Source organism: Peromyscus leucopus, chromosome 9 (genome assembly GCF_004664715.2).
Source record: "Peromyscus leucopus breed LL Stock chromosome 9, UCI_PerLeu_2.1, whole genome shotgun sequence".
Taxonomy (NCBI): Eukaryota; Metazoa; Chordata; class Mammalia; order Rodentia; family Cricetidae; genus Peromyscus; species Peromyscus leucopus.
This window is the reverse complement of record NC_051070.1, coordinates 68,763,657-68,775,084: the sequence shown is the minus strand read 5'-3', so window position 1 is coordinate 68,775,084 and position 11,428 is coordinate 68,763,657. Positions and strand designations below refer to the sequence as shown.

Here is an 11,428-nt window from a genome sequence, read left to right as displayed (position 1 = left end):
TGTCTGAAGCAGGAGTGTTGCTGCTCAGTGTGGCCCAAGAGACTGCAGACTGCTCCACCCTAAAGAGTGTGTTGACTGACCTGTCAGCAGCTCCAAGGTTCCTGGGAAAGGGCAGTTGCTCAGTCAGTTTCTGTCTACTGTTGTGACTACATGGTGTGTCCCAGGTCACTGTGTTCAAGAGTAAGAAGGCATGAGGAGGAGGAGGAGGAGGAGGAGGAGGAGGAGGAGGAGTTTCTGGTTACAGTAACTTGGTAAAACCATTCATAGTTCAAACTTAATCCAACCTAACCAGGCTAAAATGCATGACACAACACCTCTAATTATCCCAAGGCAGATGTTTACCAAGATTTTCTTTTAAAGTTCTTTCTTTTTCTTTTCTTTCTTCCTTTTTATCTTTTATACACAAGTCACATTCCCAGAAAGCAGAGTTAAGAAAAAACAAAACAAAAAAACAAAACAAAACAAAAAAACCCTTTTTTCCTCATACACATGCTGCTAAGAAAATACTTTTATACATAGAATTTCAACAAGTGAGAGAAAAGGATGGGGGGTATGTGTGGCTGTGAGAGATGCTGAGAGGCAGGGACCAGTGGCGGCAGGCACCAGACCACCACGAGCTAGATTTTCTAGTGACTGGCATTTTTGGTATCAACAGAACTGGCTCGAGCTAGGAGTTTGTTAACCTTCAAAGTGAATGGCACAGGAGTTTGAGATCCAGAATATGGAGAACTAAGGATTTAAGCTGACTCTCCCCTCATCTCCCTTTCTGCACACAAAGCGTTGCTTTCCTGTTGGTATGTGGCTGGGGGACCCTGCAAACGCTAAGTTCCAGGGTGGGCAGATAAATATTCAATGGGCAACTAATGCATGAGGCCTGGAGGGACTGCTGGGAGCTGGGGGAGATGAAACAGCTGGAGGAGGTGGGGAATTGGCAGGCTTTTCTTTGCTAAAATAAAACCTCTATCAAATCTCTCCTGTGCCGTTCGGGCTAGATTTGGGGATTGCCAAAATTACCCCGACGGTCACACAGGAAGTAAGATTGGGTGTGGGAAGCTTCTCCTAGGACACTGGCCTCCTGTTGTGTCCCCGGAGAGCAGATTGTGTTCACAGTCCCGCTCCCTACACATCTTCTTACAGGTCCTTATGCCTTAACAGACAGGCAGACTTTGGACAACACCTCCAGTAGATGCCGGTTAATGGAGGGGCAAGGGAGAGGGCCGAGGACTAGGCGGAGGGAAAGTGGAGGGGGGACAGGGGAGCCTGTAAAAGGCAAAGGAGGTTCCAGACAGTCAGAAACACCACAGGAGCCCTGGGGAGGAAAGAGTCAATGAGAAGAGAAAAGGACAGGCAAAAGGGATCCACGCCTTGATTTCAGAAACCAGAACTGCCCCCAACTGTGCCCTTCTGGGGATGGCCAAGACTCTTGAACAAGGCTTTCTGTCCACTGAGAATGAGATGTATCTTCTGTCCTGACACATGGTCACCTCAGGGGACGGGAGTCATGTTGGGGACTTGGCACAGCGAGGGGAAGGCCACAGAGCCTCCAGTCCTGGGGATCGCCCCAGTGAGGACGTTGAGGCATCAGCGCTCAGACTGCAGGAAATTCTCAAGTGGGGGGGTGGGAGGGAGGGGGACACAAACAGAAAAACAAAAACAAAACCCAAACCAAAGTGGGGGGAAAAAACCACTTGTTTGATGGGAGTTTTCTTTTCTTTTTTTCTCTCTCTCTGTATATTCAAAGTTTATGTTTTTCTTTACTTCATTCCTCTGGTCTCTCCATCTCTCTCTCGTGAATGTGCACACTCTCTCTTGCTCTTGTTTATTTGGTGTGTTTCAGGTTTTTTTTTTTTTTTTAAAGAACTTTGGATTTGCCATTGGTGGGCAATGCTGATCCCCCGAGGCTGGACTGCCCTTGGCAGGGCTAGGGCATGGGGCAGGCCCACGGCTGCTGAGAGGATCTCTGTGTTTAAAGCCTTTGAGAAAAAGTTACTGCGGTTTCCAGGGTATGGGGTGAGGGTTGGTAGGAGGGTTCCTGGCAGCCGCTTCCCCAGGAGTCCAGGCTGCAAGGGTCCCATCAGGTGAGGAGAGGGTCAGGAGGGAGGGGAGTGGGGAGAGTGAACAGGGGCGCTTCTCCCCCTGACAGCCTCCAGTTTGGTTAGTTTTATGGGCTCCCTGCCCATCCCAGGCTCCAACCTTAGGAACCAATTGGGTTTTTGGAGTTTGTGAGCAGTCTGTGCTCTGGACAAGGGGCAAGGAGGAGGGGGGTGTGTGTGGCAAAGTTGATTCTTTCCACCCCCTCTTTTGTCTTGGGTTTTCTTTTGTCTTCTTCTTTTCTTTCTTTTGGCGTTGTCTCAGTCAGTGTAATAGTATGGGAAAGGTGTGTGTTTACAGTGGGATCGATGGGCAGGACGAGGGGCCGGGGCAGACGTGTATGCCAAGGTGGGGGGGGGGCGGTGCGTCTGCAAGGGGCTGAGAATGAGGGTCAGAGTATCGGTGGGAGGGGGAGGAGGCAGGACTCTGCTGGAGGTGGGGTGTGTGAAGCCCACTGCCGGTGGGAATCGACCGACTCCCATGAGGTGGGCAGAGCTGAAGGTTGGGGTGAGGGAACCCTGAGGCCCTCTCTTGCCCCATCTTGGTTTATCTGTTTATAAAGCTACAAGTGTAGAGGTAGTAGTAGTTTTGGGGTTGGGGTCCGTGTGAGGTAATCTTGCTTCCTCTTTGGCAAAGGCCACCGCGGCCGGGACAGCAGTGGCGCTGTTGGTGACGGTGATGGGGGGGCCTCCGGGGGGTGGGGCTGCCTTGCGCCTGTGGGCTGAGGAGCGCAGATGGGAGGCCAGGGCCTCGCGCCCGCTCAGCAGCACCTCGCAGGCCAGGCAGTGGTAGGTGCAGACCGGCACCCGCAGCGGGGGAGGCATGGGACCCCCGGAACCCCGCCCAAAGAAGCAGAAGGATCTCTGGTGGGCGGCGGCGGGGGCCTCGCCGTCAAATGCCATCTTGCACTGACGGCACAGGTAGCGGTGGGTGACATCGACGGTGGAGATGCCGGCGCTGCCCGCCAGCAGCTCGTCGGCCTCACCGCTCTCCCCTTCCCGGGGAGCCGGCAGCTCGGGGGGCTTTGGGGGTGCTGTGGCTGTAGGCTCGGGGGCTTGGGGCGGTGGCTGGAGGAGGGCGTTGGGGAGCAGGCCAATGAGGGTCTGAGGTATCACCGGGTTCATGGGGAACAGCCCCTTCTTCATGCCGTAAAGCTGTTGGAAGTAGGCCCCTTGTAACTGAGGGCCAAAGACGGCGGCGGGTGGAGCCGCCCCGCCTGAAGGGGGCAGTGGGAAGGGCAGGAACTGGCCCCCCAACAGGGCGGGGACAGTGGCCTTCAGTGCTTTCAGGTTCTTGAGCGCATCCGTGGAGGAGTTGGTAAGGGTTGCCACCGGCTTTCGCTCACCAGAGACTTTGTCTCCTGGGGGCTCAGTCGCTGGGCCAGGGGTGGGGTCAGCAGAGCTGTTGGTTTGGTTGGACACGGGTCTCTGAGGTAAGGGGCGGCCTGGACCAGCAGTCTGGACCACTGGGGTGGCAGGCAGGACCGAAGTGGCGAGGCCGAGGAGGCCTGAGGAGGCTGCAGGGCCTAGGAAGACGAAAGGAATGATGAAGGATTAATCCTTACAGACCTCCCTGCTCCAGACCACTACTGCACACACCCTTCCGCCTACCCAGCGGCCCGTAAGAGGAGAGTCAACCAGGAAAAGAAGGGCTTGCAGTTAGAGGTGATGCTCTCTCCAGGCCGGGCTCCTCCCAGCCTCCCCAACTCACCTGAATTGAAAGAAGCTATGCTTCCGAGTGGTGGCTGGGCCAGAGCTGGGCCTGGCAAGAGGACAGGGGCCAGGCGAGGCAGGGTCGGGGAAGCCCCCAAGGGCACAGAGGCAGGGGTGGTGGCGGGCGGCCCTTTGGGAGCCAGCGGGGCCTCGGGGGCCGGAGCTAAGTCATAGCATTTGCTTTCACTCTTGAGCTGGGCTCGGACTGCCTCCTTGAGCTTGGCCAGGTGCTGACGGGAGAAGAGGTGGCCCCGGCAGGAGACGTAGAAGTCGTACTTGACATCGCAGTAGGGGCAGTCGGTGCGCTGGGCCGCCAAGGTGCCCTCGCTGCTGCTGCTGCTGCTGCTGCCCCCGCTCCCTGCAGGCGCGGTCCCCTGCAGTTTGGCTTTCTTTTCCTTGGCACGAGCGTTTTGGAACCAGACCTGAATGACTCTCTTGGGCAGTCCGATTTCCTCCCCCAGCACCTCACACTCCTGCATAGTTGGGGTGCGGTAGGCTTCGTAGCAGGCTTTCATGATCTTCAGCTGCAGGCTGCTCATCTGGGTCCTGTATCGCCGCTGCCCCATCCCATCGGGAACCCCAGTCCCACTTCCTGGTCCCCCGCTGGTCCCTCCAGCCCCAGGGGACTCTGGTTCAGCCAGGCTGGAAGCAGATGAGTCACTCAGGTCTCCTGCCGATGGACTGCAAGCCTCGCTTTCTGGAGATACTTTAGAGGGTTCCTCTGGGCCTTCATCCTCACTGAGTGCGGGAGCTGGGAGGGGCGGAGGGGGCTCTGGTGTTGGCACAGCGGCCTCTTTCCCGGGTGGTAGGAACGGCAGAGGCCCGGCAGCAGGGGTGACTGCCGGGTAGGGGAAAGCAGGGGCCTCTCTCTTTGGGGCTTCCTTCCCGGTGTCATCTTCTATCTTGCTCAACAGGAGGTTGAATTTGGGGAAGGGCGCTGGGGTGGGCGTAACGGTGGGTTTCACCGCCGGACCAGCGACCCCCCCAGGGGTGCTTCGAAACTGGCCTTTCCTCTCGCGGGCTCGGGTGTTCTGGAACCAGACCTGCACTACTCGCTTTTTGAGCCCCACCTCCTCAGAGATGCAGTCGAGCATCTTCCGCGTGGGGTTGGAGTCCTGCATGTACCAGCGGTACAGGATCTCCAGCTGCTCGGGCAGGATGGTAGTGCGCAGGCGCTTGTCTTTGGGGGGTTCGCCCTCGCCTCCACCCCCTGCTTCACTGCCCGTGGGAGACAGACTGCCATCGTCGTGCTTCCGCTTGAGGGGCGTCCCCGTCGCCGATGAGGGGCCCGATGCTCCAGGGTGTCGCTCCCCGAACACCAGCAGAGGCAGGTCCAGGAGCTGTGATGCAGCATTGGGCTGCGCCGACGACGACGACGGTGGGAAATGGAGTCTGTGGTGAGCGGCCAGGAGGTCCTGGCTGGGGAAGGAAACGGCACACTGCTCACAGGTGTGGGCGGGAGGTGGTGGGGACGCCTTCCCTTCAGACTCTTTGCCCTCCGGCCTCGTCGTCGGCTCTGCTTGGTGCAGGTCCTCCCCGCCTGCGTGTTCGGGTGACGGGCCACCACGCCCGTCGGCGGGGTCGGGGTTCCGCTCCTCCACCTCTTCTTCCTCCACCTCCTCGTCCTCCTCCCCTGCCTCGGCCTCCTCCTCCTCAGGAGGCTGGTCATCATAGCACTTCTTGAGGTGCCGAACTAACTCGAAAACGCAGGCGAAGGTGGCGTGGCAGCGCCTGCAGCCCGAGTGCACCCCGGCGCTCCCTCCGGCCGCCACCGGCCCACCCTCACAGGCATTTTTGCGGGCTTTCTGGCGGGCATTCTGGAACCACACCACCACCACGCGACTGGCCAGACCCAAGAGACTGGCGAGCCGCTCCACCTCTCCATCCTTGGGGTAGGCGCTGGTCTCAAAGAAAGACTGCAGCGCCTGGGTCTGGAACTCGGTGAACTTGGTCCTGGAGAACCGGCGGCCGGTGGGCACCGTCGTGGGAGGAAGGCTGCCCCTGGAGCCTTCCTCTTCCTCCGGGGCCCAGTGCGCTCCTGCCAGACTTCGCTCCTCCGATGACGTGGGGATCCCTCCTACTTCGGGCTCTGGAACCATGAAAGGCGGGCCCAGCTGGGGAGGTGACTCCAGGGACCCATCCGGAGGCTTGGGGGGCTCTGCGGGGGGCGGGTACAGGCTGTCATAGCTCTTTCGAAACTGAGCAGCGTAACGACTCAGAGCCTCAAAGGGCAGGAAGCGGCGGTGAACATGCTCCTCGTGCGTCTTGAGGATCAGCATGTTGGAGAAGAGTTTCCCGCAGGCCCCGCAGGCCAGCTTGTCTCCGCCGCCCAGAGACTCCGGGGGAGGCGGCGTTGGGGGCGGGGGCACTGCCTGCTTCCCCTCGTTGTACTGAATCACTAACTCAAAGCCGAAGTTTTCTAGAAGGGCCTTGGCGGCCGTGCGGGCAGCCTCATTGGGCGACGCGTGGGGCGGTGAGGAGGGCCCGGCTTCGCCCCCCTCTTCAGCGATGAGGGGCCGCTCCCATTCCTGCTCAGCCAGCTCAGCCTTGGGGGGTGCGGGGAGAGGAGGCGGGGTGGCAGCTGGGAGGGGCAGCATGGGCGCAGGACTAGCCAGGGCCAGCTTGGGCCCCACTTTGAGGTCATGGAGGTAGAAGGGCAGGAGCAGCTGCTGCTGCTGGAGCTTAAGCAGCGATTCCGGAACCAGAGGGAAGGGGGGCAGCACGGGTGGGGTGAAGAGGGGGGCCGGGAACCGGTGCAGGTCCAAGGGAGGGGGTGGTGGAGACAGGAAGGGCAGTCCAGACATGAAGCCCCCGGGCTCAGGGCCTTTCTTCTCAGGGAGCACCTCGCCGCCCTCGAGCTCGCCTTCCTTGAGCTCGTCTTGGCTGCGCTCCGATCCTTCAGCCTTGGCATCAGCCTTGGCCCCCCTGGAGCGAGTCTGGTGCAGAACGGACCGCATGTGGATCTCCAGGGTGGAGCTCTGGTTGTAGGACACTCGGCAGACCGTGCACTTGAAGGGCTTGTCCGACGTAGCGGTGGTGGGTGGCGGGATGCCCGACTCCCCTCGGGCAGGGCACGAGGGGTCAATGGCAGCCTTCTTCATCTTGTGGAGGTGGGAGACGGAATTATAATGAACCAGGAGGATGTTCTTCTGGGTGAAGGACTCCTTACACACAGTACACTTGTAGGGACGGGCAGGGTCCAGGAATTTGTCCAGGGCGAAGTTGGTGGTCTTCCGATAGGTTAGAGGGTGGCGAGAGTCAGCTGGCGATGGCTCTGCGGAGCGCGCCTCCCCCATGGCTCCCTCCTCCTCCTCAGCCATGGCGGGGGGCGGAGCCACTTCTTCGACTTGGGCATCAAGCTGAGGGAGCGGAGACGGGACTGGAGAAGAGGGCTGATCAGGACTTCCCGAGGGCTTCTCTGGGCCCTCGGCTGCTGCCAGGGGAGGCTCAGGAGGAGGAGGAGGAGGATCTGGGCTGGCCTCTGGAGTCAGGTTAGAGCTTTCTACAGGAGACAGAGAAGAACTGTGTTCAAGCCGAGCTCCAGCCACTCAACATCCAAAGCCCCTGACTTGATGTCGGCTGCCTTCGAAACTCTTTGATCCCCTCTTCGGCCATTCTGGGAGGTACACTGTACCCTTCCTTACCTGCTACCTGGTCTCTGCTGGCAGGGGGCTCTGGTCCAGGAGTGGGGCGTTCTAGGCCATCCTCCACAGGGGTTGGTGTGGGTCCAGGTAGCATTTTGGTTGCGAAGGTCATCTCTACGGTGGTGGCCTAGAATGCAGGAGATCCTAGTGGCCTCAGCACTATTCACTGGCCTACGCTATTCCTGACCCTTTCCCCGGGATCTACTCTCCTGTCTAGACAAACCTCCCAATGACTTGATGCTTTTCTTTGGATGAGGGACCGGGTAGGCAGCTGCCCTGACCCCCTTCCCCAGGCTAAAAGTATCTTCCCTCAAGACTACCTGGTTCTGCTATTCACAACTCTTTTCATGGGTTAGTGGAAGCGAGAGGAATGCACGGTTGTCTTGTCTAGGAGTGGAGGAAACTAGGCAAGCTTCTCGCTGAGAGCTTCCACACCAACTTTAAAATCTCTCTAGAATGCTGTTTTCCTCACCTTCCACCCCCAGCACACCACTGGCCTGGGTATTGTTGCCTCTCCCTGTCTTCCCACGCTGCCCTGACAGGACTGTGAGACCGTTTTCCCTCAGCCGGCACTCACCACAAGCAGCAGCTTCTCAACGCACTCGGGCACCACGTTGTGAAGGTGGCTGAGGTGGAAGTGCAGGGCAGGCCGGCCCACCAGCTGCTCCTGGCAGAGTGGGCACCTGTACTTGGGCTGCACGGCATGCTGGGAGAGTGTATGGACCCTCACCTGGTCAGACTCTGGGCTCAGGAAGCTGCAGTATGGACAGCAGTATACCTGGGAACACACAGCGGGGGTGGAGGAGGAGGAGTCAGGGAAGAGGTGGATCACTGCCTCTAGGATTCAGTGCAACACTGTCCCGGTCTCCAGATTTGGGAGACTCGGACAGGAAGGCACCCTGGCCCACCCAGCTCCCAACCAGTCCTGGAAGCTGGCAACTCCACTGGACTAGGACCAAGGCCTCGCTCGCTCGCCTAGGGTGCTGTTCCGACTTCCTTCTTTGCCAGCCCCCCTCCCTCCACGTGGTGCGTCTTCCCCATCTCTGACCCCCTCGTCAGTCTTCCAGCCGACAGAGGGCCCTGTACCAGCCTCTGCCCTGAATCTGGCTCTTACCCATAGCCCACGGCCCGTCTTTTCTGTGAAGTACATCCTTTCTTCTGGACAGTTTCCGGACCCAGAGGTCCCTTACCCCAGCCTAGTTTGCTTCTTCCAGGTCCCTGAATATCTACAGAGGGTCCGAGCTGTCTGCCCCTGAAGCCGGCTCTGCTGCTCCCCATTCTCCTTCCCTTTCACTACTTCTGTTTGTTGTTTGCTTTCTTTTTTGTTTTTCGGGACAGGGTTTCTCTGTGCAGTCCTGTCTGTCCTGGAGCTCACTCTGTAGACCAGGCTGGCCTCGAACTCACAGAGATCCGCCTGGCTCTGCCTCCCCAGTGCTTGGATTAAAGGCGTGCGCCACCACTGCCTGGCTTCACTACTTCTTCTTTTTTTTTTTTTTTCCCAAGATTTATTTATAGCTGGGCAGTGGTGGTGCACACCTTTAATCCAAGCACTTGGGAGGCAGAGGCAGGATCTCTGTGAGTTTGAGGTCAGCCTGGTCTACAGAGCAAGATCTAGGACAGGTACCAAAACTACACAGAGAAACCCTGTCTCAAAAAACAAAAACAAACAAACAAACAAAAAATTATGTATATTGGTGTTTGCCTGCATATATGTTTGTATGAGGGTGTCAGGTCCCCTGGAACTGGAGTTGCTGGGAACTGAACCCAGGTTCTTTGGAAGAACAGCCAGTGCTCTTAACTGCTTGAACCATTGCTCCAGCCCCGGGCCTCACTACTTCTTAATATTAGTAAATGCCACTCCCCAAGTGGCCCAGGGCAATTCTGGTCTGTCCCTCAGCACACTGTGGCCCAGACCTCCAGACAGATGGAGGCAACAGAAGCCTGCTGCCACTAACGGAACTGTCTGGTGGGCATTTTGCCTGCTGCCTCAGATCAAGCTGCTCTCTCTGGCCTACCTCTTCTCCTGCTGCCCTGCACTTGCCCAGGCCTACACATCAGGGCAGGGCACCCAGGCACTCACATTAGTGCACCCCTCAGGACAGGGTGCAGGGAGGGGTTGGGAGGAAGAGAAACTGAGCACTGAGGTATCTCTGATGCTGCAACCGAGTCTGGGAAGCTGTGAGGCCCAGGATGGCCTAAAAGACCAGAGACTTGGAATCTCCTCAGAACAGACACTTTAGAGGCCATAAGGCCAAATCGCTCCCGAGTCCTTTCAGGCCCAGGTCCTGGAGCTCAGAGCTTGTTTGGTGCCAGGACAGCTTGCTCTGGCTTCCGGCTCCCTGTAGGAAGGAACATCCTCCTAGCTGTCCTATGAGACTGCTCTTTTGTCCCCCCCCCTTTCCATTTCCCCACGCTTCTCTCTAGTCTCTCCTACCCTCAATACAATCTCTCTCTTGACGTTTCCTCACGGTCCCACCATCCCTTCCTGTCGCTCCCCTTATGGGCAGCTTTCTTCCTCACACGCTGAACATACAGAACTGGCCCCGAGTAGAACTTCGCCTGTGATATTCTGAATTAAATTAGCCACAAGCACAACAAAAGCCTTTAGAGCAGCGGTTCTCAACTTTCCTGGATCTCACTCTGTAGACCAGGCTGGCCTTGAACTCACAGAGATCCGCCTGCCTCTGCCTCCCGAGTGCTGGGATTAAAGGTGTGCGCCACCACCGCCCGGCCTAACGCTGCGACCCTTTAATGCAGTTCCTCACGCTGTGGTGACCCCCCCAACCATAGAATTATTTTTGTTGCTACTTCATAACTGTAATTTTGCTACTGTTATGAATCACAGTGGTCGCAGGGGGTCGTAACCCACAGACAGGTTGAGAACCCCTGCTTTAGAGTGCGAGCTCTCAGTAAAGGCAGGCCCCCCCTTCATCGTCCCAGTTACCCCAGTTCTGACCGTGATCTGGTTGGCACCGTCTGTGGAAGGGCCGGTTCTGTCCTCTGTCACGCCAGAAGCTGAGGGCGAGAGGAGAGGATGTTAGAGGACTCCTAATCCTCTCCCCTTCTTGCACAGTCCCTCTGCTAACGTGGAGCTTTCAGGGTGGGAGGTGGGCTGCTCAGAACGGACAAGATGGGCAAGGAACTCGGCAGCAGGGGAGGCCTGGCAGGGATGACTTCCGGGCTACCCAAGGCTCGGTTTTCAAAGAGGCCAGAGAGACGCCTGGGCTGGCATGACCTGTTTTCCCTTCCCGTTCCTTTGGCCAGTTTTGCTCCTTCTGGGAAGGAGGCCTTTTGGGGTGCCCGGGTTTCTGATGGGTCCCCCGAACATCCCAGGACACATACTGAACTGGACCAGGGCAACGGGTCAGAGGCTCACCCAATTGTTCTGTCTTGTTCTGGGCATCTTTCTCAGAGGTGGGCGGCTTAGAGAAGGGGGTGTCAGCCTTCCCTGTGTGGGATGGAGAGAGAGTCAGCACACCCCGGTGAACACTGGGGAAGGAGGGAGGACACAGGGCAGAGGAAGCAGGACAAGCAGCCAGTCGGTGAAGAAATGGATGGGTGAATCGGGAGGCAGGAAAGGATGAAAAGCCACCGGGAGAAACACAGGGTAAAAGTGAAAATTCCAATAGCGGAACAGCAGGGCAAGCCTAGCACCCCATCCCTAGAAACAAGCCCCACCATAAGACTGGACTAAATTTGGCCTCCTGGCCTGACAGCCCCTGGAAAGGGGAAGCCCCCAAAACACAGCGGGAGGGGCACCGCAAATGTTGAATGAAGCGGCGGCTGTAGTGAACAGGAGGCGATGGGCAAGGAGATTACCACTCAAGGAAGAATTGACAGATGTGTAGGAATTTATTTTCGGTGGCAGCCTAATTAAAGTGTTAAAAGTTCCTTAACTCCATTCAGCCTTGCGCCAGGATCGTTAGCTATTGATCTGGGCCCCTCCAGCACTTAACTCCAGCCAGTGTATTGGCAATTCAA

At 57.7% G+C, this 11,428-nt stretch overlaps 1 protein-coding gene across 2 annotated transcripts in view; it reads right to left on the bottom strand.

Annotated features, from left to right (window-relative positions):
* Positions 1-1,825: 1,825 nt before the first annotated feature.
* Zfhx2 (zinc finger homeobox 2) overlaps positions 1,826-11,428 on the bottom strand; it is a 31,773-nt gene continuing 22,170 nt past the window's right edge. For both annotated transcript variants that reach the window (XM_028892268.2, XM_037208525.1), the window contains 6 exons: positions 10,824-10,895; positions 10,404-10,462; positions 8,025-8,225; positions 7,448-7,574; positions 3,802-7,305; positions 1,826-3,616 (listed from right to left, as the gene is read on the bottom strand). In XM_028892268.2, the coding sequence (XP_028748101.1) occupies positions 2,646-3,616; positions 3,802-7,305; positions 7,448-7,574; positions 8,025-8,225; positions 10,404-10,462; positions 10,824-10,895 (4,934 nt within the window). In that variant the 3' untranslated portion in view covers positions 1,826-2,645. The remainder of the gene's footprint in view (positions 3,617-3,801; positions 7,306-7,447; positions 7,575-8,024; positions 8,226-10,403; positions 10,463-10,823; positions 10,896-11,428) is intronic.